A 27,473-nucleotide genomic window follows, 5' to 3' on the forward strand; every position below is an offset into this window, starting at 1 on the left:
ATGTCTGGCGGGATTTTCTCCCCCTTGGAGAACCTTTGTGACCTGGACAACGCAAACTGCCACCCGCTGGTGTGTTTTCTGTGTCACGAGCAGTACGAGCACCCGTGCCTCCTGGACTGCTACCACAACTTCTGTGCCAGCTGCCTGCGGGGCCGCGCCATTGACAGCCGCCTGACATGTCCTCTGTGTGGGTAAGGACCGCTGGGCCCCCTCAGCCCAAGGATGCTAGCAGACGCTCCGTGATGGGGTGGACTTCTGCCCTAACCAGCATCGTGGCTGGAGCAGAAGCGTTGCCACAAGAGGCTCCAAATCCCCAAGTCCTGCTTCCTGGCAGGATCTGGAAACACAACGTCTGGAAACACACGGGCGTACCGGGTACCAAGACATCCCAGGCCATGCTGTACTCACCTCCCACTGCCAAAGCAGTGCAGTGGGGATATTGCTCTCCAAAGTCTTTCTACATCACACTTTTATAGTGCGCTCCTGATTTGTGGACGCTTTGCACAATGTTGTCATCCTCCAGAGTCTTTCCTGTGCTTTCCAACCATTGTTGCATTCATTTTCCTAATGAGGAAAGTCTGGTATTATTTAAAAATGACAGAATGAGAGTCTGGTGCAATTGCGCAATTCAATTCTACCACAGCACCATCTAGTGTTTGTATAATGAAACATAAGGAAAGGTGGAGAAAGAAAAACCCGGGGGGGGGGGAGGGGAAGCATGTGTAAAGGTGCTGATCTAAATCCCACAAAGAATCCAGAAGCAGAAGCCTCGGTAAAGATGTGGGATAAAAGCTTCATGTAGAAACGCTCCCGTTCTACACACTGGAGAGCTGGTAGCCAATAGGGCAAGGACTAGCCTGAGCTATCTGCACTGGGTCCAAATCATGCTTCAATCAGGGTCCTAATCATGGAATGAGGTGTGAATGCCAAGATTTTTAATCTTTCTGCTTCAGAGATCACATCCAGAGGGGGTGTTTAAAATGCCAAACACCCCACCCCTGGTCTCATTTATGGAGGGGGAGGGCAACCAGACTTCTACTCACAATTCAAGAAGGACACAGACAAGCTGGAGCGTGTTCAGAGGAGGGCAACTAGGATGATCAGGGGTCTGGAAACAAAGCCCTATGAAGAGAGACTGAAAGAACTGGGCATGTTTAGCCTGGAGAAGAGAAGTCTGAGGGGAGACATGAGAGCACTCTTCAAATGCTTAAAAGGTTGTCACACAGAGGAGGGCCAGGATCTCTTCTCGATCCTGCAGGACACGGAATAATGGGCTCAAGATTCCAGCTGGACATCAGGAAAAACTTCCTATTAGAGCAGTATGACAATGGAATCAGTTACCTAGGGAGGTTGTGAGCTCTCCCACACTAGAGGCCTTCAAGAGGCAGCTGGACAACCATCTGTCAGGGATGCTTTAGGGTGGATTCCTGCACTGAGCAGGGGGTTGGACTCGATGGCCTTGTAGGCCCCTTCCAACTCTGCTATTCTATGATTCTATGATTCCCACCCCCCAGCTGCAGCTGGAATACTGTGTAGGCAGATGGACCCATCTCAGAAGGGACAGCAAGGAACAGGAAAAGGCACAGGAAGGAGCAACCCAAACCCATCAGGGGCTTGGAGCACCCTGCAAATGAGGAAAGGCTAAGCCTAGTAGATCCTGGGAACACCATGGGCATAGTATATCTTGATTTCAGAAAAGTGTTTGACAGGTTTTCTCGTGATATCCTTGTAGTTAAGATGGTCAAATGTGGGCTGGCTGCTAATACTGGTCACTGTTTGAGTGAGCGCCCTCCTCTGTGCCACATTTGTATGAATGACCTGGAGGAGTGGTTTATCAGATTTGCAGAGGACACAAAGCTAGCAAAGATAGGCAATGCCCCAGAAGACAGGATCGTGATTCAAAAGGACCTTGATAGGCTGGAACACTGGGCCAAAACTAACAAGATGGCACTAAGTAGAGATAAAGGCAAAGCCTTGCATTTAGATTCCAAAATAAAATAAAAAAGCAGAAGTATAGGATGGGGGAAACCAGGCTTACTAACGGTATGTGTGAAAAAGACCTAGGTACCTTGGCAATGTGAATTTCAGCCAGCGGTGTGACGCAGCTGCTAAAGAAGCGAACATGATCGTAGGCTGCATTAAGACGTAAGTGTCCTGATCACGGGAAGTGATTATTCAGCTCTATTCTATGCTGGTCCGGCCACATCTGGAGTACCAGGTCCAGGTCCAGGTGCCACTTTTTAAGAAGGACAATGGCAAACTGGAGCACATCCAGAGAAATGTAAACAGGATGGGGAGGAGGGGCTCTGGAAACCCCCTCCCCTGAAGAACGGTTGAAAGAGCAGTTTACATGCCCCCCCTCCATTTCCATCCTCACAGCAACCCTGTCAGCAACTAGCCCACAGATATCCCAGTCCAACACTCTAACCACTTCACCACACTGTTTGTCTCCCACCATACACTTGATCACTATTTTTACTGGCAAGGTGGGATATAAATAAAATAAAATGTACCAGCGATGCTTCGCATGACACACTGGCGTGCTCCACCCCCCGGAACAGAGCTTGGAAATTGCCGGAACAGACGGTAGAGGGGGCATTGACTCCCTAAAAAGGAAAGCAATGAGCAGGCAGGTCTCGGTCCTTTGTCCTGTCTTTAAGACCCCCATATCAGGTTTGTTTGTAGCCGGCCAAAGGCATCCATGGCTTTGTGATGAGGCAGAGTTAAGTCCGAGAGTGGTTCAGGGGAAGACGCCGGGGCAGAAATGTTTGCTAAAGCCAGGGAAATTAGAGCCGATTCCTTTTCCTTGGCATGAATCCCGTTTTCCCACATAGGGAAATGTCCTTATTTATTTATTTTTTAAAACACATTTGGTTTTCATGGGTTGTGGCCCAAGAAGAATGACGAACGAGAGACGTCCCCCTCTCTGCCAGGCCCGTCTCTGGGCTGCTGAAACCTGAAGCTTCAATTGCAAAATGGGCTTTGAAGGCCAACAGCTGCCAAGCAGAAATCCTCCGCTTTTAGCCCCAGCAGAACCTGATTCAGAGAGGAGTGGGCTGGACGGGGTGGGGGGGTGGGATGCTCTGCCCAGACTGAATTCCCACAACTCCCAGCATGAACCAGCCAACGACAACTCTTCAAGCAGCAAACCAAATAGCAATCAATTCAATTTAAATTTATACACACACTAAAGTAATCAAATGTCAAAACGCCCAGGCAAAGAGAAATGTTTTCAGATGGCATAAAAAGAAAACAAAGTTGGCATCATAGAATCATAGAATAGCAGAGTTGGAAGGGGCCAAAAAGGCCATCGAGTCCAACCCCCTGCTCAAGGCAGGAATCCACCAAAAAGCCTCCCTGACAGATGGTTCTCCAGCTGCCTCTTGAAGGCCTCTAGTGTGGGAGGGCCCACAACCTCCCCAGGTCACTGGTTCCATTGTCGTACTGCTCTAACATTCAGGAAGTTTTTCCTGATGTCCAGCTGGAATCTGGCTTCCTTTACCTTGAGCCCGTTATTCCGTATCCTGCACTCTAGGAGGATCGAGAAGAAATCCCAGCCCTCCTGTGTGACAACCTTTTAAGTATTTGAAGAGTGCCATCATGTCTCCCCTCAACCTTCTCTTCTCCAGGCTCAACATGTCCAGTTCTTTCAGTCTCTCCTCATAGGGCTTTGTTTCCAGACCCTCCTCTGAATACGCTCCAGCTTGTCTGCATCCTTCTTGAATTGTGGAGCCCAGAACTGGACGCAATACTCTAGATGAGGCCAAATAGAGAGGAACCAGTACCTCACGTGATTTGGAAGCTATACTTCTATTAATGCAGCCCAAAATAGCATTTGCCTTTCTTGCAGCCACATCACACTGTTGGCTCAGATTCAGCTTGTGATCTACAACAATTCCAAGATCCTTCTCATTTGTAGTATTGCTGAGATCAATTGGATCTCCTTTGGAAGGGCATTCTGGAGTTGGGGTGCCAGCACAGAGAAGGCCCTAAGAGGCTGTAGCTCAGTTGTAAACACATGCTTTGAATGTAGAAAGCCCCAGATTAGATTACTGGTGGCATCTCTGGGTAGAGCAAGGAAATGAACGCTGCCTGAAACCCTGGAGAGCCGCTGCTGCCAGCCCGTGTCAACAATACTGGGCTAAATGGGCCCAGGGTCTGACTCAGTAGAAGGCAGCTTTCAATTTTCTGAGATGGAGTTGAAGTCCCTTGGGGCTTATTTTTCTCAAACAAACCACCTTGAGAACCTATGGTTAGTTGCTGGGTTGGTCAAGATGGTTAAGAAGCCACCCTGCGGAAAACATCCTGGCTACAGACAACACGCTAACCCACGGTTCAACACTCAACCCACACTCAACCAATGAGTGTAGGTTTGCATGTTGTGTGAACAGTCCAAGTTCTTGGAGGGGGGAGAATTGTACACAAATACCAAGGCTGCTGAGATCTGTGTACGCTCAGCTGAGAGTAATCCCCACAGAACCCAGTGGAACTTACCTCTGAGTAAACCTACGTAGGATTGGCCTTCCGGGATTATTTTCAGAAAGTCATCTGTTGAGAGCAATCTCTTCCCCGCCATGTCTTTTGCAGCCACCAGTCCATTGTGAAAGGAAATGGCCTCCCTCCGGAGGACCGACTTCTGAAGTTCTTGGTGGACAGCTCCGGGGACTGCGAGGAGGAGGCCCACTGTGCAAACTGCGACCTGCAAAGCACGAAGCAGGTAGGCGAGCCAAGGTGCCCGTCAGTCTTCGGCTCCCAAGCAGACGCCTGGCGCTGGGTGATGGCATCAAAGCCGGTTGAGAGCCCTTTGGGCTTGGGTGCATTTTATTTCTTCATGACATGTCTCTGCTGCCTTTTTCCTCCGAGGAGACCAAGGTGGCAGACATGACCCTCCTCTCCATTTATCCTCACAGCAACCCTGTGAGGTAGGTTAGGCCGAGAGTCAACGACTGGCCCAAAGCCACCCAGTGGGTAGCCAAGGCTGGCAGAGGATTCGAATCCAGGACTCTCCATTCCTGGGCCAACACTAACCACTGCTCCACACTGCTTCCACAGGGATCCGGCTAGCCACTGCACAGGCCGCTGTGGTAAACTGATCTCTCCCCCACCCTTAATCCAGCAAGGCTGTTCTTATGTCCTAGAGCAGCCTTCCTCAACATGGGGCGCTCCAGATGTGTTGGACTGCATCTCCCAGAATGCGGCTGGGGCATTCTGGGAGTTGTAGTCCAACACATCTGGAGCGCCCCAGGTTGAGGAAGGCTGTCCTAGAGTCTGGCTTTTATTCCCCCACCCCGAAAACATGTCTAACGTTTCCAGTGAGAAAAGAAAAATGTGTCAGATGGGTGTTTGGTTTTTTGATAGTTTATTATGCCTTATCTCTTGCAGTCCTTTCCCAGGTGCGCATGGTGTGCCACAGAGGAAGTGTTCTGCCTGCGTGTGGCAGCTGTCCCATACACACACACACACACCTCGCCGCCATCTTCAGCCATGCCAAGAAGAGTTTTGCCTTCTAACCTCCCCCCCCCCCCTCTCTTAGGACTTGGATGCCATGTATTTCTGCAACACCTGCAACCAGCCCCTCTGTGCCAAGTGCCGTGAGGAGACCCATAAGGCCAGGATGTTCTCCTGCCACGAGATTGTCTCACTGACCAAGCGCACCAAAGACATCCACAAGAAATGCCGTACGTGTCGCTGCCGCTCCCGCTCCGACTCCATTCCGTTCCTTTGCCGTGAACTGTTGCCTCTTCCATCACCACCAAACCATTTTTTGTCCCCCTTAGCACAGGGGCAATTTCCCCATTTTAGTGGGAGGAGTTATCCCTTCAAGAGGATGCGCACGTGCTGAATTCCTGAGGGGCAGTGTTGATTCCGGGCACAATAAAATAACACAACGTTCGACAGCCTGGCAGATTCTGCACCATCAAGTGGAATTCTGCAGCCAGCATCAGGGGCTTCTGAATAAGGCTTCATGCTTGGAATTTTACAGATGTGGGAACAAACAACCTTGTTTTCTAATGGGTAACCCTCCCGAGTTTTCCCACCACTTCTTCCGTCTTTTTTCTTATCACAGAAAATATGTTAATGAAAAAAAAGGCTCAGTGATTTCTGGTCGTTAGTGCTGGAAACCCCCTCTGCCTTATTTCATTTCATTTATTTATTTCATTTATATTGAGCCTTTTTTCTCTAAGGAACCCAAGGCAGCATACATCATAATCCTCCTCTTCTCCATTTTATCCTCACAACAACAACCTTGTGAGGTAGGTTGGGCTGAGAGTCTGTGACTGGCCCAAAGTCACCCAGTGAGCTTCCATGACCATGTAGAGACAAAAACCCAGATCTCCCAACTCTCAGTCCAACACTCTAACCACTACACCACACTGCCTTGAAGCATTTATTACACAAACTGGCATCATTTCTCTCATTGAGTATAATCCATTCATCTTTTTTTCCCCTTTTTGGGTTGGGGGGATAATTCTTTGCACAGAACTTGGCCTTGCAGCATCTATTCCATGTCACAGCATCAAGGTATGAATCATCCTGCAACGCACATGATCCTTCTCATGTTTTTAAGCTGGAATAATGAACCCGGACAGGATCAACAAATACAGATTAGTTATGGCGTTACTCTGGAGAGATTCTGAGCTCTTGCCTTGCAAATTTAAAAATATGGTAATTGGGAAGAAGGATTCTAGATTTAAAAGAAAAAGATATAAAAACAACCCTTGCTCTGAGGATTGATTGGTTGATTCTCTTCCAGCTCTTCATGAAGAACTCTACATCATGTTCTCCACGGAAAAGAAGTCCATGCTGTGTATTAACTGCTTCCGGGATATGCCAGTGTAAGTTCTTAGTTCTTATTGCTATCAAGCACTACCAGTAGCCAGGGCGCTTTGCAATACAAACCAAAGTACAAAAAGTCAGAGAGAGAGAGAGGTCCCTGCCCCAAGGTGCTTACAGACTAAACTTTTACAGGTGGTAGAGAACAAAGCAAAGGGAAAATCAAAACAGGAAGGAGAAGCGTGTTTGCAAATGCTTCCTGGAGACATCTGATCTGGTCACACGTGCCTTATTTCCATCCCATTTCGACTACTGTAACCCACTCTACGTGAGGTTGTCTTTGGAAACTTCAACTGGTCCAGATTGCTGTGGCCAAATTGTTGACCAGGGCTGGTTACAGGGAGCATTGCAGCTCCCCTGTTAAAACAGCTTCACTGGCTACCTGCCTAGTTTCTAGGCAGAATTCAAAGGTTATTACCTATAAAGCCCTAAACGGCTTGGGACTGGGCTATCTGAAAGCCCACATGCTCCCATACAAACCTGCCCAGATCTTAAGATCTTCCAGGGAAGCCCTTCCTTCAATGTCGCCACCTTCAGAGACACATTTGGTGGTGACAGGAGACAGGGACTCCTCGGTGGCTGCTCCAGGCTGTGGAACTCCCTGCCCAGAGAGATTGGGCTCCCTCCCTCTCTGCTGTCCTTTCACCGGCATGCACAGACTGCTTTCTTCAAGCAAGCACTTGGCATGTCTGTTGCTGAAGGGGATTTTAATTGCATGGCTTCTGTTTATTTTTTTTATTGTTGAGGTTCATGGATTTTAATTTATCTGTCTTCATCTTATGTTTTCATTAAGATTTTGCATTTCATCGGGATTTCAGTTTTAGCTGCATTGAGTGCATTTTGGGGCCGACAGACAGGATATAAATTAAATCAATAGATGCATTTTAGGCTTGGCTGGGGCTGGTAATGAAGGCGGGGCAGAGTGGGGCTAAGATCAAGTCTTCATGGACAAGGTGAGTTTTGCGATGGGCTCTGAAGGCAGCCGAAACACCAGTGAAGGCTGGTGGCACTGATACCAGTGGAGTGAAGAATCCGCTCTGGGTTTCAGTCATAACTCTAAAGGAGTTAGTGCAAACCACTTTTCACGCTTGCAAAAGTACCTTGGAGATTTATGACTAAATCTTACCATGTATGATTTTGCCACAGTCTATTTATTTTGAAAAACACAACACGGACAAATTGTGGAAGAAAAAAACTGACTTGCTAGCAGCAGAAATGATCTTAATAACTCATTCTCTGGTCTTCACTTCTTTAGGGAGAGCCGGGCGCACTGCATAGACATTGAATCTGCATACATGCAAGGCTGTGAAAAGCTGGACCAGGCAGTGATGGTGGGTATAAAATCCAAGAGGTTCACTTGGGACTGTAAGAGCGTGGGTGGAAAGAGATTTTACCTTGATGGCTATGCCCTGCGCTTTGGTTGTTCACTCCCAGCATTAAGGCAACTGAGGGGCAAATCCGTGGTATATGGAATGCGCCATGTGCCCCAGCAATTCTCAGCGCACTTCAATATTGCTATAAAGCCGTGGTGTAGATCTAGCTGAAGATACTGAAACTGACCGGAAGTTCAGCGATGGCCTTATAGGCCCCTTCCAACCCTACTATTCTATGATTCTATGAAGATGAAGAGACCAGGAAGCGTGTTAGGAAAGCAGATGCAGCAGATGGGTGAAAAGGTGTAGATTTGGGGAGGTTTTCCTTCACTCACCGTTGCTCCTGGGGTCTGTTCATCCTCTTGTCGGGGCTGCAATTTTTAATGTGCAACCGCCCGTCTCTTGCCTCACTCGCCCTGCCCAGGCGGTGAAAGAGCTGCAGACGTCCACGAGGGAGGCGATTGTGCTACTCAAAGCCTTGATCGAGGAGGTCCGCAACAGTGCTGACGAAGAGGAGACATCCATCAACTCACTCTTCAGCAACATGCAGGTGGGTGCCAGGGGCTCATCGTGGCAGTGAGGTTTGCCGGCAAACTTTGCCCTCTGAGGCGGGCAGGCAGCCCGTCCCGTATAAGTCCAGTTGCAGGGGAAAGGGCCCTAGTAGATTAGTGGTAAGAGGAAAGCACTCTGGGTAAGGCCAGAAACACCTGTTCCGTTATTATTCGACAGCCAGTGTGGTGGACTCCAACATGGTTCCCATGTACGGCACATCGCTCTTGGCTCCCAACGCTTTCCCTGCCGCCCCCCCCCCCAGTTTTTATTTTATTTCTTCTAATTAAATGAAAATTAACTGGGAGGCTGCAAAGCAAAGTGCCGCCCTCCTGCGTCACCTTCGGTTCTTGGGCAAGACGTTTGGTCTCCCCAGGTTGTCTTCTGGGAAATGAGTGTTCCGTGACCAGCCATAACCACCATGGCAGCCATTTTATGAACGGGCAAGTCCTCTTCACTGTGGAGGCCATTTTGTGAGAGCACCCACAACGCTCTCAAAATTCCAGGTGTGTCCACGGACCCAAAAAGGTTGGGAAGCCGCTGTTCTATGCAGCCAATAGGGTGGCCATGCCTTCTATTTTGCAGAGTATAGTCCTTTGTTTGAACAGCTGTCCACTTCCAAGTCCTGTTTAAAGATGGAAGAACCATACGAAGGGAATGCAAGGCTGTGAAACGACCCGTCCATAGTTATCACCTGGAAAGAAGGCTGAGCAGGCCCGAAGGTCACCTGCCACGGTCTCTCCCATTACGGAGCGATGCCTTGCATTTCTCTTTAAATTATAGTTTTTTTTCCATCATTAATTTGGAGGGCTCCTAATGCCACGACTCGGAAGACCCCTTGTGCAGTGATTCCATCTTTCCTTCCTTAACAGATTTTCAGTGGTAGGGAAAAAAAGATAGAAGACGTTGTGGGAAAACACAGGAGGGTTACGAGTAGAAGATGCTACCATTTGAACCCCCTGTAAAAGTCTGTGAAGGAGGCAAGGTGATCGCGCAGTAAAAAGCCTAACCTGGAAGCACCCTTTGTCATAGTGAGAGATAATCCATTGAAATCGATGGGACTTGTTTATTTATTTAAAACATTTATATCCCACCCTATATCATTACGATCTCAGAGCAGTGTACAGATAAAAACATACAGTATAAAATAATAAATATGCACAGTTAAAAACAAATTAAACCATGATCCAAGTTAAAACAATATATAATTTAAAAGCTGTAAAAACAGTTACAACAATGTGCCAGTGAGTTTAACCATCAAAGGCTTTGTTAAAAATAGGGTGACCATATGAAAAGGAGGACAGGGCTCCTGTATCTTTAACACTTGTATTGAAAAGTAAATTTCAGCAGGTGTCATTTGTGTATATGGGGAACCTGGGGAAATTTCCTCTTCATCATACCAGTTAAAGCTGCAGGTGCCCTGCCCTCTTTTAAATCTGGTCACTCTAGTATAGCTCCTGCAGCCTTAACTGTTGTGATGAAGAGGGAATTTCACCAGGTTCTCCATATATACAAATGACACCTGCAGAAATTCCCTTTTCTGTGCAACTGTTAAAGATACAGGAGCCCTGTCCTCCTTTTCATAGGGTCACCTTAGTTAAAAAGCCATGTTTTTACTTGGTATCGAAAATAAGTCCGTCAAGATTCATTTAAGGCCCATCGAGTTCAAGAAGAAAAAATCACCTGCCTTTTGAATATGGTATCTTGTTCTTTGAAAGCAGAATGTGACTTACCTTGCTTGAGGGCGGATTGTATTTGTGTATATATATATATATATAATTATATTTTGCAGGAGAAACTGGCAGAGCAGAAGAAGATGCTGCTAAAAGTTGTGCAGAGGTAAAGGTGGGCCGGCGGTCTCCCCCTCCTTTCCAAACGGGCTCTCTGGCCTCTGGTCTGATGCAGCGTGGCTCTCCTGGCGTTCTTATGACATCGGTTGCTTCCAGAGGAAGGTTTTTATTGTGCAATCACTCTGCCCCATTAATTGAATTTTACAGGCTGCTGGCTGGGGCATTCTGGGAGGTGCAGTCCAACACATCTGGAGTGCTCCAGGTTGAGGAAGGCTGCCTTAAAGGATGAAAAGATGTAAAGGCACAACTGAGGGTTGGTACTAGGAGCCTGCCCAACTGGAAATGCCAGTCCACATCTGGACCCCCATAAATTCTGTGAATGAGGCTGGGCATTTGCACAACGAAAGTTTCATCTGGAAACACACCCAGCGGGAGAAGGGGTGGGGAAAGAACTGGCTGCATTTCCTGAGGGAGATGGGATTCTTTCAGATGGATTCTTTCAGATGCTCATCTCTTTCCGGATTTGGCTGCTTCAAGGCAGTGCTTTGGAGCCAGCCGCTACTTGAATGAAGTGGGAAGGCGTTTTTGGGAAACTACACAGCGCCCTCAAGTGTTGACATTAATTCTGCTGAACTGAAGTGGCTGTGGGTTGTTGTTGTTTTGACAAATTCTGATTGCTCATTTCCCCATCTTCTGGTGTGCTTCACGCTTCCATGAAGACTGTGACAGAGTAAGAACTATTAGAGGAATTTACTTCCTACATTCTTCCTGAACAGGGACCCATGCAGAGATGTAATGGGCAGCCTCCTCTGAGAGCAGGCTTCTGCCGTCTCATTGCATTAAGAATGAGCCAAACAAACCCAATCTCCAGGCAAGCGCAAGGATTTCCCACTTTTATGAGTCTTTTATTGTGCACATATGTAGTTTCCAGGTCCTTTACAAGACATTGTCATCCTTCAGGGCCTCTCCTGTGCTTTGCAACCATTATCACATTTTTATTTTTATTTTAGATTGTGGAAAGTGCCGTATTTTTCTGAAAGGCTTTATATTTATACCATCTAATTGTGCAATTCCACTATACCGCAGCACCATCTAGTGGCTGTATAATGAAACAGATAGAAAGGCAGAGAAAGAAACCCCCCAGAAAAAAAAAAGGACCTGTAAAGGAGCCAGTCTTAATGCCACAAAGAATCCAGAAACAGAAGCCCTGGTAAAGATTTCTACTCTCATGTAGAAATTGTGATGGAATCGCTCCATTTGACTCAGCGATTCCCCGGCCGGAGAAGGGGGGTCTGACTCAGCCAGCCCAGACTTACACCCCTTCACTGCCACTTGTTAACCCTTTGTAGTCTAGGTTCTCAAGGAAACTACGCCACACTCCAGAAATAGGGACCAAACACTTTTATTCTTGACACTACACACTCCCACAGGGGTCCACACATAAAGGTAAACACGTAAGAGGTTTGGGGGGGAAAACACGGACAAAGGAATGACACACATAGGACACCAGGGACTAATACCTCATCCTCCCCCTTTACATGCTCAAGCCTAATAAAATTCACACTCACTCCCCACTTAACCACCCCCACCAGCCGTAACTCTGGCAAGGTCCCTTGCCCAATTGTACCCAAACCTGGACTTAAAACAAAACAAACATATAACTCTTTGTCAACCTTTGTTGCTCACCCCGACTTGGCTTCACACCACTCGGGCTAAACTCCTCCCCTCAGCAGCCGCGTGGGGCCTCCGCCATCCAGCCTGTCCGGCCTGGATGCTCCGACTCACCACACACATGCTGGACTCCTAACACCCACAGGAAAGAGACCAGACCCTTAGGTGCTTAAGCCTTTTATCCCTTTCTGGGACCCCCTTGTCATCACCAGACCCACCCTGACCAATAGAAACCCCATAGCAACCCACACCTCTCCCGAAGGGAGGGGGGAATGCTCCCAGACCTTGCACAGCTGCAACGTTACTCCCCCCCCCTGGTACCAGCCCGGGGAGGCGTTATCAGATGCCAGGTGCTTCTCATGAAAGTGCGGCCTTGGCATTTTGCTTGCTACTCCCTTTTCAGACACACAGAAACCCCTCTCCCTCTCCCTGGGATGAAGCAAAAAGATGTTCTCTTAAAGGGACCATGGGCTCAGCCCATGACAGAAATGTCCAGTGAGTCAAGCAGAGATGCAGCAGGCAGCCTTTTCTGCAGATTACTTCTTTGAGGATTGAATTCAGGACTGGGGAACTGTTATTGGGTGAGGAGCTAGATTTCACCTTACAAGCCTTCCACAAACCAGATGGCATCAGGGGCAGTTCCTCCAGCAAATGGTTCAGTCAGAGGCCCAGCTGGAGAAAGCCCATGTGCAGTGATACCACCCTGGGAGTTTTAGGACTTTTTTTTCCCTATCTAAACATGCTCTTTATTTTGAAGTTTAGTTGGTGAGCTAATTTTCCCACTTAGCTCACCAACCAAACTCCAAAATAAAGAGCATGTTTAGATAGAAAAAAAAAGTAAGGTGCATAATCTGCCATGCGCTGTCTTGGCAAAAGATCCCAAAATTTCCGCATTGGTTGAGTACGTGTATATAAATTTGAGTTCGCTTCTTCATAGGAAACTAAATCACTAGGAATTCAAAACATAGAGATGTCATTCTAAATTTGGCTTTAAAAAGCGACGTGTCTTTGGTCCCTGATCGTATAAAGGGACTAGGCTCTGACACACTTAAGTTGCAGGGTATCTTCATGGAGCAGGCCATTTCAACATGTTAAGGGATAGCTCCAGCCTCATGACCTCTGGAGCAACTCCAACCCAGCCACATTTCTTTAATGCTCGTTCTTCCTGATGCTTCCATAGAGTGAAGATTTTGGGTTGCCCAGGTGCCAAAGGTCAATACACATAGAACTGGCTGCTTCCAAGGGAATACCTGGCCTCTCCTTCTCCTTCCCCATTTCATTTCCCCTTCTCCTCCTCCTTCTCCGTGTCTCTCTGAATCCATCTCCTCCTCTTCCTTGTCTGTCTCCATCTCTCCTCCTTCTCCATCTCCTACTTCCCCATGTCCTCCTCTTCCTTCTCTGTCTCCATCTCTCCTCCTTCTCCATCTCCTCTTTCTTTTCTATCTCCATCTCTCCTTCTCTCCTTCTTCTCCATCTCCTACTTCACCATCTCCTCTTCTTTCTTCTCTATCTCCATCTCTCCTTCTCCTCCATCTCCTACTTCTCCATGACCTCCTCTTCCTTCTCTGTCTCCATCTCTCCTCCTTCTCCATCTCCTCTTTCTTCTCTATCTCCATCTCTCCTTCTTCTCCATCTCCTACTTCCCCATGTCCTCCTCTTCCTTCTCTGTCTCCATCTCTCCTCCTTCTCCATCTCCTCTTTCTTTTCTATCTCCATCTCTCCTTCTCTCCTTCTTCTCCATCTCCTACTTCACCATCTCCTCTTCTTTCTTCTCTATCTCCATCTCTCCTTCTCCTCCATCTCCTACTTCTCCATGTCCTCCTCGTCCTTGTCTGTCTCCATCTCTATCTCTATCTCTTTCTCCATCTCCATGAAGTTGTCTTATCCCCTTTTAAAGCCACATCAAACACTGGGCATGATTGCCTGCCTCTTCTTGCATCAGCAAATGCCACTTCATTACGAATGGAAAACCGGCCAAACCTTAAACTTCATGGTGGGTGTGAGTCAGGGTCGAGTTCTCCCGTCCTGTGAGAAACCAGCCTTGTGACGTGTTCTTTTGGTCCTTTCCAGTCAGTATGAAGAGAAGGAGAAGGCCTTTAAGGAGCAGCTGGCACACCTGGCCTCTTTGCTGCCCACCTTGCAGGTAAGCACCTGTTGCTTGGGATATTGCTGTACGCCCCCCCCCCATCTCAGAGGGAGGTTCTGTGTACAGGTGCATGGCTGGCAGAACTTCAGCAGATACGGCTTTTCCTTTCAATTAATTTTCCACACTGGGAGATCCAGTGTGATGCAGTGATTAGATCAATGGGAGCTGTCTCAAATCTACCCTCACCCTCAAAGTGACATTGGGTCACCCTTTCTTAGGCATGCCTACCTCACAGGGTTCTTGTGAGGATAAGGGAGAGAACTATGTATGCTGCTCTGAGCTATTTAGAGGAAGGCAGGTTAAAATATATACATTTTTTCTGTGTATTTCACAAACGAAAGCACCCAGAGACGCTGAACAGTTGTGGTGTTTGGAGGCTGTGTGTGTGTGTGTGTGGCAATTCCAGTTGGAATATTTTGATTTATAGTGTACACTCTTCTCCAAGGCTCATGTATGCTCAGAGGCACTATCAGCTACATTATTTTGCATGGGTAAGTTTGGCTGAAACAAGGCCTTCACAGAACAGTCTACTCTGAGTATTATTTCTTTTTTCTCTCCTTTTTAGGTCCATCTGGTGACCTGCTCTGCTTTTCTCAGTTCTGCCAACAAGGCCGAATTCCTGGATTTAGGCTACGTAAGTCACTGGATTCCTGCACTGAGCAGGGGGTTGGACTCTATGGCCTTGTAGGCCCCTTCCAACTCTGCTATTCTATGATTAGCACAACACCGCTGCTTCTCTTGGGAGATTTGGGCAGGAACAGCTTACTTTGAGAGACAAACTCTAATCTGTAGAGGATCTTTCCAGAAAGGATCAAAGCATTCTTGGTTGGAAACAGTCTTGAGGAAGGGGCAAACGGGTTTTGTTTTTCACACAATGGGTGGTAGCATTTCACAAAACTGACCAAGTAATCCACACCTCTGATTCCAGCAATTGATGGAGAGGTTGCAGAAAATTGTCAAGCTGCCCCATCGGCTGAGACCTTCCCAAACGAGCAAGGTGAGCTAAGCCCATTTCACTGCCCTTTAAGACGAACTTACCCCCAAAATGCTTTCCATTGCAACAGGGAATAATATATTGTTCCCTGTTGCAAGTGGTCAACTCAATGAAAATGTCCACCCATTGTGCGGCCGCTTTAAAGAAGGCAAACTCCATGCTAGGCATTATAAGAAAAGGAACCAAGAATAAAATGGCCAGTATCATCCTGCCTTTATACAAATTTATGGTGCAACCACACTTAAGAATACTGTGTACAGTTCTGGTCACCACACCTTTAAAAAGATATCACAGAGCTGAAAAAAGTGCAGGAAAGGGCAACTCAAATGATTAAGGGGCTGGAGCAAAGGGAGGGGGCAGGCATATAACTTCATCACTCAGCCTCCTAATTTCCCCAGACTTCAAATGTTAAGGACTGCAAAGCTATGCGCTGTCTGCCATCTAGTGACTAAAGACGCTTCAGCCACACAATTTAAATTAATAAAAGTTCATTAATGCATTTTTAAAATGTAATAACCCTGATTTGCACATCCCTCAGGCCCAGTCATCATGTGTGCCAAGTTTCAGGCGTCTAGATTTCACAGTATTGGCAGTGTGGCGGACAGACAGACCCACATCTTCTGTTGTTGTTATGATAGATGATGTGTTGTGTGGGTGGGTGCTTTTGGAATGAGCCATCATCCTCACGGGTTTCCTTCCAGATCAACACCGAATACAGAGCAGAGTTTGCGCACTGCTTGGAGCCGTTGCTGCTGCTGGCGCCACGCCGTTCCGTCGTGGTGAATGGGGGGAGCATCGGACCGGCGCTGAACAACAGTAACCTGTAAGTCGCTCCTGCTTCTTCTACGGCAGCTTCCCCAAAGATGGCCTGCTCCAGATATGTTGGACTACAAATTCCATTCTCCCCATTTTAGCCAGCATGGCCAAGGGAGGGAAAGGCAGCCACTGCGCCGCCCTCTGTTCTGAACCGAGATGGGGAACGAAAATGCAGGATGGGGAGTAGAGAAATGTCGGAGTCCAGTTACTGACCGCAGCGTCTCCTCTGACCCGTCCCTGAGCCAGGCCAATTTCAGCTGCCCTTGACAAGAGCTCCCCTGATTAGCAAGCGGATCAGATGGGCTGGCAAAGTCAGTTCCTGGAACCAAATCAGAGGGGTGGGGGGCGCGTTGCAGCAGCGTTTCCAGGTACTGCTGGATCCTGACCAAACGCAGGCAAATGAGAAAGCCGGTTTCTGGTCCTTGGGGGTGTGGAGCCAGGATTGGAGCCCGAGCCAATCTCGCAGAACGATCCTCCAGATTTTACGTGTTATATTTTTGTGGGTGTACGGACAGCTAGGATTTCTCAGAGTCGACTGAAGAACGCAATGTGCAAATTGCACTGTGGAAGAGTACATTAACGTTTGGATGCTGGGGAATAAAGGAGTGAGATCAGATTGGGAAAGAGGCGGGTGCCGGACATTGCGTCAATCAGAAACAGTTAAAATGAACAAAATCTTTTAAAGAGCACGTCTGGCCACGCCTTTTTTGCTGAATTAAAGTGTCTGGGGACTTCACTTTTTCACACATACACACAAATTACTTTTAGCGCAGTCTTCCCATTCCTGGTGCCCTCCATGTGTTTTGGACTTCACCTTCCATCAGCCCCAGCCTGATGGTCAGGATGCTGGGTGTGGTAGTCCAGAACACCTGAAGAGCACAGGGTTGGGGGAGGCTATTATATGGTGACTAACATAAGAATCTTTAACCTCAAAGGAGCCTACACATAGTGTTCCTGGATGAGTCACTCTTCTGGGAATACAGCCTGATTGAAAGGATGCATGTTCATGGCAAGGACTCATGCAGAGAGATAATGTGCAACCTCCTCTGAGGGACAGCTATTGTGCTGTGTCCCTTCCTATACCAGGAGCAATGGGATGCTCCCATCACACCTGATGTAGATATTGAATAGAAAGACCAACACCCAGCAGACGTAAATGGGAAGGCCAGAGCAGCACATCATGCAGAGACAGAACAGGCAACATCCTCAGCCGGCAGGTATCTTGGCTGTGCAACCAGCTTGAATGTGGGTGTTTATTATATTCTCATTGCACATTCGCAGTGCTCTGGTGGCACCCAAATCTACAGTGACAGATTGGGAGATCTGTCCAGGGAGGTCTGTGTGGCTGTAGGCATCAATGCAAACTATTATAATCTCGATTGAGGAAATTGTTTTTATTGCATTTGTTTGATTGCTTGTGGTTCTATGACAGTCGTTTGCTGCCTTAAGCATTCCTTACTGAGGACACAAAAGCAGGGTAGAAATATTTTAAATATAGAAATACTTTTCTTGTTGAGAGACTAAAGACGTTGTATCCAAACACCCTGAGCGTTGCAACACTTAATCATATTTGGAGTAAAGCCACTGAAATCAATGGCACAACTTAGTCATAACTATATTAAGTCCCATTGATCTATACTAACCAACTAGATATACGCTAAACATTAAAAGTGCTTTAAGGGAGGCCTCAATTAAAGTAGATCCTGGATCTGCAATTGTGTGGGGTGAAAGAGGCAGCTGTCCCGGGCACAGTCAGGACAGGGGCGAGGGGAAATCGGATCCAAACATCATGTAATATTGGCAGGTATTAAAGTTACTTTATGTATAGCTTTCTTTGCACCAAGGGATGCTTTTGGGAGTGCAGCTGATGAAAAGACAGATATCCATTTGCCCAGAGGTTTGGTGAGGGCAGCAGGCCAGGCAGAGTGGAATAGTAGTTGCAGTTCACGTGCGCACTGTGATTTTTTTTTGTTGGTGGCGGCGGCGGTGTCTAAATGGAGGATTCTGGGAGCTGTAGTCCACCACACCTGGAAGCAACCGGGTTGGGCACCCCGCTCCTTCGTGCTGTTTGCCACTGCGTCTTCTTGGGGTGGGTGTGCTCCTTTTGCCCCAGCCAGTGAGCCTCCCCCTTCAGACACCCAACTTACCTGAGAAGCATCCTGCAAGAAAAGCATGTCCGCCGCATCCCGCCCTGCTCCGGCTGGCAGTTTGTCTGCCCCTATTTTTATCAGAATTTCAGAGAACTCTCCAGGGCAGAGTTCCCCGACACTGGATATATTTAGGACTCTTGACATCACGGGCTCCTCAGCTCTGGGGCAGCTGCTGGTTTAGGAACGGACCGCCTGCGAAGGAGACCTGGGTGTGCTGGGGAGGGATGGGTTGCTCTGGAGCTCGCTTCTCCCCAGAGGGAAACTGAGGCATTGGGCTGGGTGTGACACATCACCAGCTGGGAAAGGAGAAGCCAGCAGGAAGACACCAGCTCCAGCTCCGGATTAATCTTCTCATCTGTAAGTGGGGTTCTTAGCTGGGCTGTGGGGCTGTTAGGCTGCATCCCAGCTTTCTCCCACCTGGCTGGCTGGGGGATGCTGGGAGTTGTAGTCCAACACATCTGGAGGATGGGGAAGGCTCTGCTGAAGACGTCGCTTTGTTTGGGAGCACCCAGAGGGATTGCAGGGCATCAGTGGAGGCTGGGGTCTTTGATGTCACTGGGGTGGCAAATCCGTTCCGGGTTTCAGTCAGGACTCTTAACGCTCCACACCTTGGAGAGCTCCCTTAGAGTTCCGATGGAAACCTGGAGCGGATTCACCACCTTTCTGGGATCGGAGCTGCCAGCCTCCACTGCAAAGCATTACACTAACTCACCGGGTCGTTCTTTGCATTCGCAACGGAACTCATCTCCCCAGCAACTCTGAGCACTCGGTCTTTGGTTGGAAGCAGGGTAAGGGGTCCTGTGCAGGCATCCCCCTGCGAACAGCCTCAGCTAATTTCACTGAAGGTGTAGCAGGGGGCGGGAGGGGGGCGGAGTGTTCCTTTGAGATGCCACACGTAAAAGCAGCGACACGTCTCCGTGTGCGATTCAAGCCAAGTGACTTCTGTTGCTTTCTTCAGCACCTTCAGAGCTGGTTGAGACTTAAGCCAGGAAGGCCCTGGGTTCAAATTGCTGCTCGGTCATGGGTCTTTAGCTTAAAACTACCTCACAGGGTAGTTGTGAGGATAAAATGGGATAGCTGCACAGATGCGTTGCAAATGTGGTTATTGGCAAATGGTTTTGGAAAGGGGCATTCCTTTCTCAGTGTGTGTCCCTCCCTTCGCTGGGCTGCTTTTTAAAGAAGTATTTGTGAACATGTGCAAAGTGTTTTAAGGGGCGGACCACAGCTCAGCGATAAGAGCACATGCTTTGTGTGCAGAAAGTAGCAGATTCAATCTCAGGCATCTTCATATGGTTCGGGGAAAAGACCCCAGCCTGAGGCCCTGGGAAACCGTTGCCAGTCAGTATAAAACGGGGAATTTCTGGACCAGAGGTGGTCCATAGCTTCTGCATCCAGCCCACAAGTTTCTTCTGCTGATACCACGATCAGTGATTAGAGATAAGCAGGGGTTTAAAGATCCGAGCTGGCTTCTTCTGTTGTTATCTCTGATCCACGTCCAGAGAGAAGAGAGTCTTTAAAGGTGTTTCACTGTCCTTTGAGGGCCTGAAAGCCGTTGCACGGCAGACAACACTGTGCTGCATGAACCCACACTCTGAGAAGGGCCTTTTCAACATGAGGCTTTAAACCCGTCAATTTACCGCAGCGTCTTTCCAGATTCTTTGCAGGATTGCGTTGGGCTCCTTTACACGTGTCTGTGTAATGTTCCATTATACAAGCACTAGGTGGCAGTGTGGTATAGGGGAACTGCATAATTACATTAGGCTTTATTCCAGTATTCACAAATAATACCAGATTTTCCTGGTTAGAATTTTTTAAAAATGGCTCAAATGGAGGCAAAGCACGGGAGAGGGCCAGAAGATGACAATGTACAGTAAAGGACCCACAAATTACTGTTAAGTTAATCACGAGCACACAATAAAGGCTTTATGTAGAAACATTCTTGGAATATGGAGGCTTCCTTACTCACTCTCCTCTGAGCAGCACACCTGGGATTAAGAGACAGGATGAACCTTGTTTCTTTGGTTCAGTCATTCCTTTCTAGAACTTCTGTATGTCAGAATCAAGCCTGCCACCACCACCACTCTGCCACACCCCTTTCACGTGTCCCCCGTCTCCCTCTTCTCACTTTAGGATGTCTGGAGGTCCATGTTCGAAGACCCTGCTGGTGCCTGGCTGCCCCTCCGCTTGCGAGAAGATGTCCCTGACGGGTTCCCTGGTCCGGAAGCCAACCATGCACCGATACATCAGCACCAAGGTCCTTCTGGCCGAAGGCAGAGAGACACCGTTTGCAGAACATTGCCGCAATTATGAGAATATGTATCGGGTAAGGATGGGGTAGGGGGCAGGCCAAAATGGCTCCGCTCCTGTGGGGGACCAGGGGGTGTCCTCTTAATGTTGCACACAGAGAACACAAAGACAAGTCTGGGTGTGCTCAGCCACTCCACAAGTGTGAGAAATACAAAACCAGCATGGTGCCAGCATCTGGCCACACCTCTCAATATCTCTGGTTCTTAAAATGAGGGACAGGAGCCTCCAGAATCAGGAATAAGACCTTGAAATGCTAGAGCACGCGGAGTGTGTGGAAAAGGTCCCAGGTTCAATCTTCAGCATCTCCAGGTAGGGCTGGGGAAAAATCCTGTCTGCAACCCTGGAGAGCCGCTGCTGCCAGTCAGTGTCAGCAATACTAGGCTACATGGACCAAGGCTCTGTCATGGTATAAGGCAGCTTCTGGTTTGGGGAAAGACTAGAGCACTAGGTTTGGTTCCTGAAGGCCTCAGGTGCCATCCCAGGCATCTCCAGGTAGGGCTGGGAGGGACACCTGGCTAAAACCTTGGAGACATGCTGCCAGTCAGTGCTGACAATACTGATGTAGATGAACCAAGGTTCTGATTAACAGATAGATGTCTGTCCGTCCACCCATCCATCCCTGTCTCCAGGCTTTTTAGGGCCCTTGAGCAACATATCCTCAGTCAGTGTAACAGCACCCTCCCACCCATGTTCCCCAGTAATTGGTGCACAGAGGCTTACTGCCCCTGAACCTGGAGGTAACATGACTGGTAGCCATTGATAGCCTTCTCCTCCTCCAGGAATTTGTCCCATCTCCTTTTAAAGCCATCCAAATTGGTGGCTGTCATTCCATCTTGCCATAGTGAATTCCATCGTTTGATTAGGTGGTGTAGGAAGTAGTCCTTAGAATCATAGAATAGTAGAGTTGGAAGAGGCCTATAAGGCCATCGAGTCTAACTCCCAGCTCGATGTCCAACCCTCCTTTTATCTATTTCGAATCATTCACCAAACCAGTACATGGGATGACCCCTTCAACTACAGTATTAAGAGAGGGAGAAAAATAGTAGAATAGTAGAGTTGGAAGGGGCCTCTTAAGGCCATCGGGTCCAACCCCCTGCTCAATGCAGGAATCCACCCTAAAGCATCCCTGACAGGTGGTTGTCCAGCTGCCTCTCAAAGGCCTCTAGTGTGGAGAGCCCACAACCTCCCTTGGGTAGCTGGTTCCATTGCCGTACTGCTCTAACAGCCAGGAAGTTTTTCCTGATGTCCAGCCGGAATCTGGCTCTTCCTGTCACTTGAGCCCATTATTCCGTGTCCTGCACTCTGGGAGGATCGAGAAGAGATCCTGGCCCTCCTCTGTGAGACAACCTTTCAAGTATTTTGAGAGTGCTATCATGTCTCCCCTCAATCTTCTCTTCTCCAGGCTAAACAGGCCCAGTTCTTTCAGTCTCTCTTCACAGGGCTTTGCTTCCAGACCCCTGATCATCCTGGTTGCCCTCCTCTGAACTCGCTCCAGCTTGTCTGCGTCCTTCTTGAATTGTGGAGCCCAGAACTAGATGAGGCGTAACCAGGGCTGAATAGAGAGGAACCAGGACCTCACACGATTTGGAAGCTGTAGTTCTATTAATGCAGCCCAACAAAGTCCTCATAGGGCTTTGTTCCCCTATTCACTTTCTCGACACCAGGCATCGCTTTGTATACCATCTGAAGCTTTACTCCCAGCCAAACTGACCTTCTGCATCCCTCACAGTGCCACCACGGAGTATGTTTTCAGCATTCCGTGACTGGTCCCCTGTCCCCCTCGGATCTCACCTCCTCTCTCCGTGTTGCTGCAGACCCTTCAAACGGAGATTCAGAACTTGAAAGATCAGATGCAAGAGTTGCACCGTGACCTCACCAAGCATCACTCCCTCATAAAGACAGAGATCATGAGTGAGATCTTGCAGAAATCTCTCCAGATGGATGTGCAAATTGCCTCCGAGTATTCGTCGGTGGAGATGATGAGGAGTGCGTTTGAAGAGGTACGGGGAGAGGTGCGTTGCCGGCGGAGCACAGGCCCAGGGGTGTGCTTATTGGCAGGATGCAAGCATAGTTCCCAAGACTCAACTTTTCTGTTTCAATAGCGAAAAAGCAAGTTCCTAGCCCTTATGACAACAGAGTTGTTGCTTGAAGGTGACCGCCCCTTGCCTGTTTAGGGCACGATCCTATGCATGTTGAGACAGGGGGAAAGTCCTACAACTCCCATCATTCCCCAGCCAACCGTGCTTCAGCTCCCTGGATACCTCCTTTGTGACCCCCATGATCAACAGGCCCACACCAAATTATGCAAATGTGCTGATGTTGCAAATTACGTCAGGTTAAAGGTCCTTGGACAAAGAATTAACTGCTCCCTCCCCTGTTCATCACCCCCGCCCAGAGAGTATGAGTGCTGTCCAGGCTGGCTTGAGCTGGCCCATCTCTCTCTTTAGAAGTCCAGCGCAGCGGGTGCTTTTTCCAAATGGGGAGGGGCCGTCGCTCAGTGACAGAACCCCTACTCTGCATGCAGAAGGCCCTAGGTTCGAGCCCCAGGTAGGGCTAAGAAGGAACCTTGCCTGAAACCCAGGAGAGCCGCTGCTGCCAGTCAGAGTCAACAGTACTGGGCAAAGACAGGCCCTTGGCCTGACTTGGTAGCAGCAGCTTCTGATGTTCCTCGGTGGAACTGCACGGTGGGAACAACTGCACCATGCACTCTGTCCTGCGCCACGCATTTCCCCAATTTGCACCAGGTTGCAGGGCCGGGGGCTGAGGCCCACGTTCTCCTGTTCCTCTGCACAGCCGTAAGGGCTAGAAACTTGCTCTTTGAAAAAAAGAAAATAAACCGAGTTTCTCCGGAAGTGGAGTCCTGCAGCAAAGACCACGCTTGGTGGCTTTTCTCTTCTCCTGTGGAATCAGGTGTGTGCGTGTGCGTGTGCATGTGCGCGCTCTGCGCACAGACGTCCCTGTAGCCCTAGCCTGAGGAACCCGAGTAGATGACGCCCGCTTTGTGTTGCAGACCTGGGAGGAGACCTATCAGCGAGTGGCCAACGAGCAAGAGATTTACGAAGGTAAGCGCAACGTTTGCCGCCCGCCTGCATCCTCTCGCGATGGCCGGACCCTCGCGGTCTCCATCTGGCTGGGCGAAGACTATGACCTCCCCTCCTCCTAACACTCCAGCCAAGAACCAGGAAGATCATTCATTGGGCCGCTCCGTTCCCTGCGCTGGTGGGGCAGATGGTTTGGGTTTGACTGACCCCATGTCATTCGTCCCTTCCTTCCTTCCTTCCTTCGTGCAGCACAACTCCACGATCTGCTGCAGCTGAAGCAGGAGAACAGCTACTTGACGACCATCACCAAGCAGATTGCCCCTTACGTCCGCTCCATTGCCAAAGTGAAGGAACGGCTGGAGCCCAGGTCAGGACACCAGGGCCCCATGGGCCACTCCCCTTTCCCCTTCCAAGCCCTCGGGGGTCTTTGTCCCTGGTTTCTCTCTCCGCTTCTATATCCCGATCGGGGTTGGCGCTACCATTAGGCACAGTGAGGCGGCTGCTTCAGGCAGTTGGCTTTGCTATCATGGAAGGCATCAAATGGCTAGTTATTAATTCGTTATTATTTGCTCTGCTCCAGTCCTAACTGAAGTCTCATTGATTTCAACAGGTCTGCGCTAAGTAGTTTTACAGCCAGGGAAGAGAGGCTCTTGCAGAACTTTCTGCCACCGGTTCCACGTTAACTTGGTTGGGCTGGGTGACTCTTCATTTTGTGGGGGTGGGTGAATTTACTGCTCCTCCTCAGGCAGCAAATGACCTGGTTCACACAACATGACAATCCAGAGTACGGGTTGAGTGTGGGTTGCCATTGAACCGTGGGTTGTTGTGTTGTGTGAACCCAGCCGTGCTAACAAACCATGGTTTGTTAACCACAATCTACTACAAGGATGCTCCAGAAGTCTATTTTGCCATAGACCTCAACCCCTTCCGTTGGAAAAGGATAGGATGGAATTAGTTAGTAGTTGAAAGACTTTGTGGGGCTGGAGAACGGTGGTTTCTCTAGTGTCAGCTGCCCCAGCTCATGTGTCCTTCCCCTGGTGTTCAGGTTACAGGAAGCAAAAGAGAAGGATGAACACCCTCCAGAGAGCCTGCTCAAAATCTATGATGACAGCAAGACAACGGTTGAGATCCAGAACAGGTATCGAGTCCATTTTGGGTAATCGAGGGTTTGGGTTTTGTCCTGGTGCGCATTGATGCCAGAACACCGCAGAGCGGGAGGTCATTTTCCAAGCAGAACACACATGACTACTTAATGGACCGCTTCACACGTAATGCTAGCCCATGGTTTATTTAAATCGTGGTTGTTGCCATACTCGGGAGACAATTGAACAAACCATGGGTTTTCTCAGTCCTTGGGTTGTTTCTTGCCTTCCTGCTTCACCTGGTCTCCCCCTATATCCCAACAGCCTTCATGGCACTGCAGCATTGGCGTGTAAACAGGCTAGGATCTTTTACCGTTCTTGACTGCTGCCTCTGTAGCCTGGCAAAACAACCCACGATTCTACCAGGAGACGCTGGGCACTGAACTTCAGACCTTCTGCTTGCAAAGAGGGCCTCGACCCCTGAGCAACGGCCTTTCCCTTCCGCAGTAACAAGGGGCAGAAGCCCTTTAGCGCTCAGAGCCAGCAGGGATTTGTCTAACCCTGTAAGAATGTAACATTTCTTTAACGCCAGAAAGGCCAGGCCTTTCCACAGGTTCCAGAACTTCCCACCCATTATTACAAGATGCTATTTTCTCTTGTGCAGCGGCGGCAGCAGCAAAGACCGGGAGCAGTCCTCAGAACCCAAGGCAGAAAGCCAAATTCTCAGCCCCGCGGCCGAGGACCCCCTGTTGAAAAGCAAAGACTATTTCAAGAGCAAACAGAAAAGCACGGCTGACAGCCCTCCTCAGCAGGCAGGGCCTCGAGGACAGGAAGAACAGCTCCCGTGTTGAACGTAGACAAAACGGCTTTCTTTCAGAACGAGAACCGTAACGTAGGATCCTGTTTTCAGAGTGGTGTGTGCTCTGCACTGGGATAACCCTGATGCAAATTACACACATTTGCAGGGTTTCTTTTGCATCGTTCTGCAGCTTTTACCCTCCCACATCATTTATTCTACTAGTCTAGCAAGGTGTGGCTCTTTGTGTGCCTTCTGGCTCAATGCAGGGTGCTCCGGTCCCAATCTCTAGTGAGTAGGAACATTACCCAGCAATTCCTCTGCTTCTAAGATGTTACTATTTCCCACCTTTGAGTTCCGTTGTTTCTAGCATCCTAATAAAGGCTAGAAACTTGCCTTCTTTAAGACAGAGAGAAAACTGGGCTGTGCTTCCCAAGAATGTGTTCTTTTTCGATCTACCACCAGACTTGTGTATTTTCTGCATGGATTTTGTTCATTTTGCCTTGCATTTGGGATGCATCAAAGGTAAATATGGGAAGTGGCCGTTTTATATAGATTCAGCCATTCCCAGTATTATCTTCGATGCAATATCAGCCGCCAGTTGGTCTTACTCTCTACGGCTGCAAATGGTGAGCTGTGGGCTGGGCACGCTTGCATGCCGTGAAGAATGCCTACACATGATTCTTCTGCCACATCCATTTGTAGAAGCTGCCTGCTGTTTTTGGAACAAACAGAAGAGCCCTGATGCGGGATGAGACTAAAGGCCTCTCTGGCCCAGCATTCTGTTCGCACAGCAGCCAGGCAGAAGCCCATGGCGGGGCAGGAATGCAAGAACACGCCCGCCCACCCCATCTCTCTGCTTTAGCCTTGCTCTTGCTTCATTCCAGCCAACCTCTGCTGGAGCCCAGTAATTTTGCTGTATCTCTAGGCGAGCAGTGAGATGGGATTATCCAGTCACACCTAATGCAACAAAATTATCCTCCAAGGAGTGTCCCCTTGCATCTCTGCAGGAGCCCCTGATCTGCATTCCTCCAAGCATACCCTTTGAGAAGGGGTAAGGGAAATGCCTCCCCCATTAGTTGTTGTTGTATTACAATTCCCATTATCCCTGACCACTGGCAGTTCTGGCTGGAGCTTGCAGGGACTGGAGTCCAACCCCTGAAGGACTTTTGCTTCCTGGCCTGTGCTGTACAGTAAACCCTTTCAGTTATGAAAGTTCAAGCATGCTTCAAATGTAAATTTAGGAGGGGAAATACGCCTCCTATTGGAAGCCGAGGAAACACACACTTAGATGCATTTTGGGGCTGGTTTTTTCCCTCCTTTTTTATGCTTATCAATTTTGTTGCGATCTTCATGGGCACTCAAACGGCGATTATGGCATATTATAGTGTGTGGTTATATACCGCAGGAAGTTGGAGAGGGAGAACAACGCACCTCTTCAAGAGACAAACAGCCTCCCTGCACCCGAAGGGAGACTGTTCACAAAAGCCAGGACTTTCGTTGCAACGTTATGTTAAAATGCCATATTTAATTCCCCTCTTGCCAGCTGCAAGTGAACGGCAGCCCCTCACAGGTTGTGCGTTTTTAAAAGCAAAGGAATGTGCTCAAGATCATGGTATGTGGGGTGGCTGGAGGGCCCAGTTCCCCCCCCCCTCAAGTGGGTCCCAGATTGCAAAGACAACTATGAGAAGACACAGTGGAAGGACACACAAGGTCTCAGGAGGCATCCTCCTCTCCGGACGGGAATGTTGGGCCGTCCAAAACTACTAGGACTTTCCTGGCTGTTAGAAGAGTACGGCAATGGAACCAATGACCTAGGGAGGCTGTGGGCTCTCCCACACTAGAGGCCTTCAAGAAGCAGCTGGACAACCATCTGTCAGGGATGCTTTAGGGTGGATTCCTGCCTGGAGCAGGGGGTTGGGCT

General features: G+C 48.8%; 1 protein-coding gene across 1 annotated transcript; it reads left to right on the forward strand.

The window, feature by feature from the left end:
• On the forward strand, positions 1-25,604 carry RNF207 (ring finger protein 207). Its single transcript, XM_063145414.1, has 17 exons — positions 1-191; positions 4,588-4,717; positions 5,534-5,678; positions 6,755-6,836; positions 8,090-8,165; positions 8,632-8,757; positions 10,549-10,595; positions 14,288-14,360; positions 14,929-14,997; positions 15,292-15,360; positions 16,059-16,180; positions 20,454-20,646; positions 22,445-22,630; positions 23,641-23,692; positions 23,921-24,038; positions 24,717-24,809; positions 25,418-25,604. The coding sequence occupies exons 1-17, from the start codon at positions 1-3 to the stop codon at positions 25,602-25,604; spliced, it is 1,959 nt and encodes a 652-aa protein (XP_063001484.1).
• The last annotated feature ends 1,869 nt before the right edge of the window (positions 25,605-27,473 follow it).

This window comes from Elgaria multicarinata, chromosome 20 (genome assembly GCF_023053635.1).
Source record: "Elgaria multicarinata webbii isolate HBS135686 ecotype San Diego chromosome 20, rElgMul1.1.pri, whole genome shotgun sequence".
NCBI lineage: Eukaryota > Metazoa > Chordata > Lepidosauria > Squamata > Anguidae > Elgaria > Elgaria multicarinata.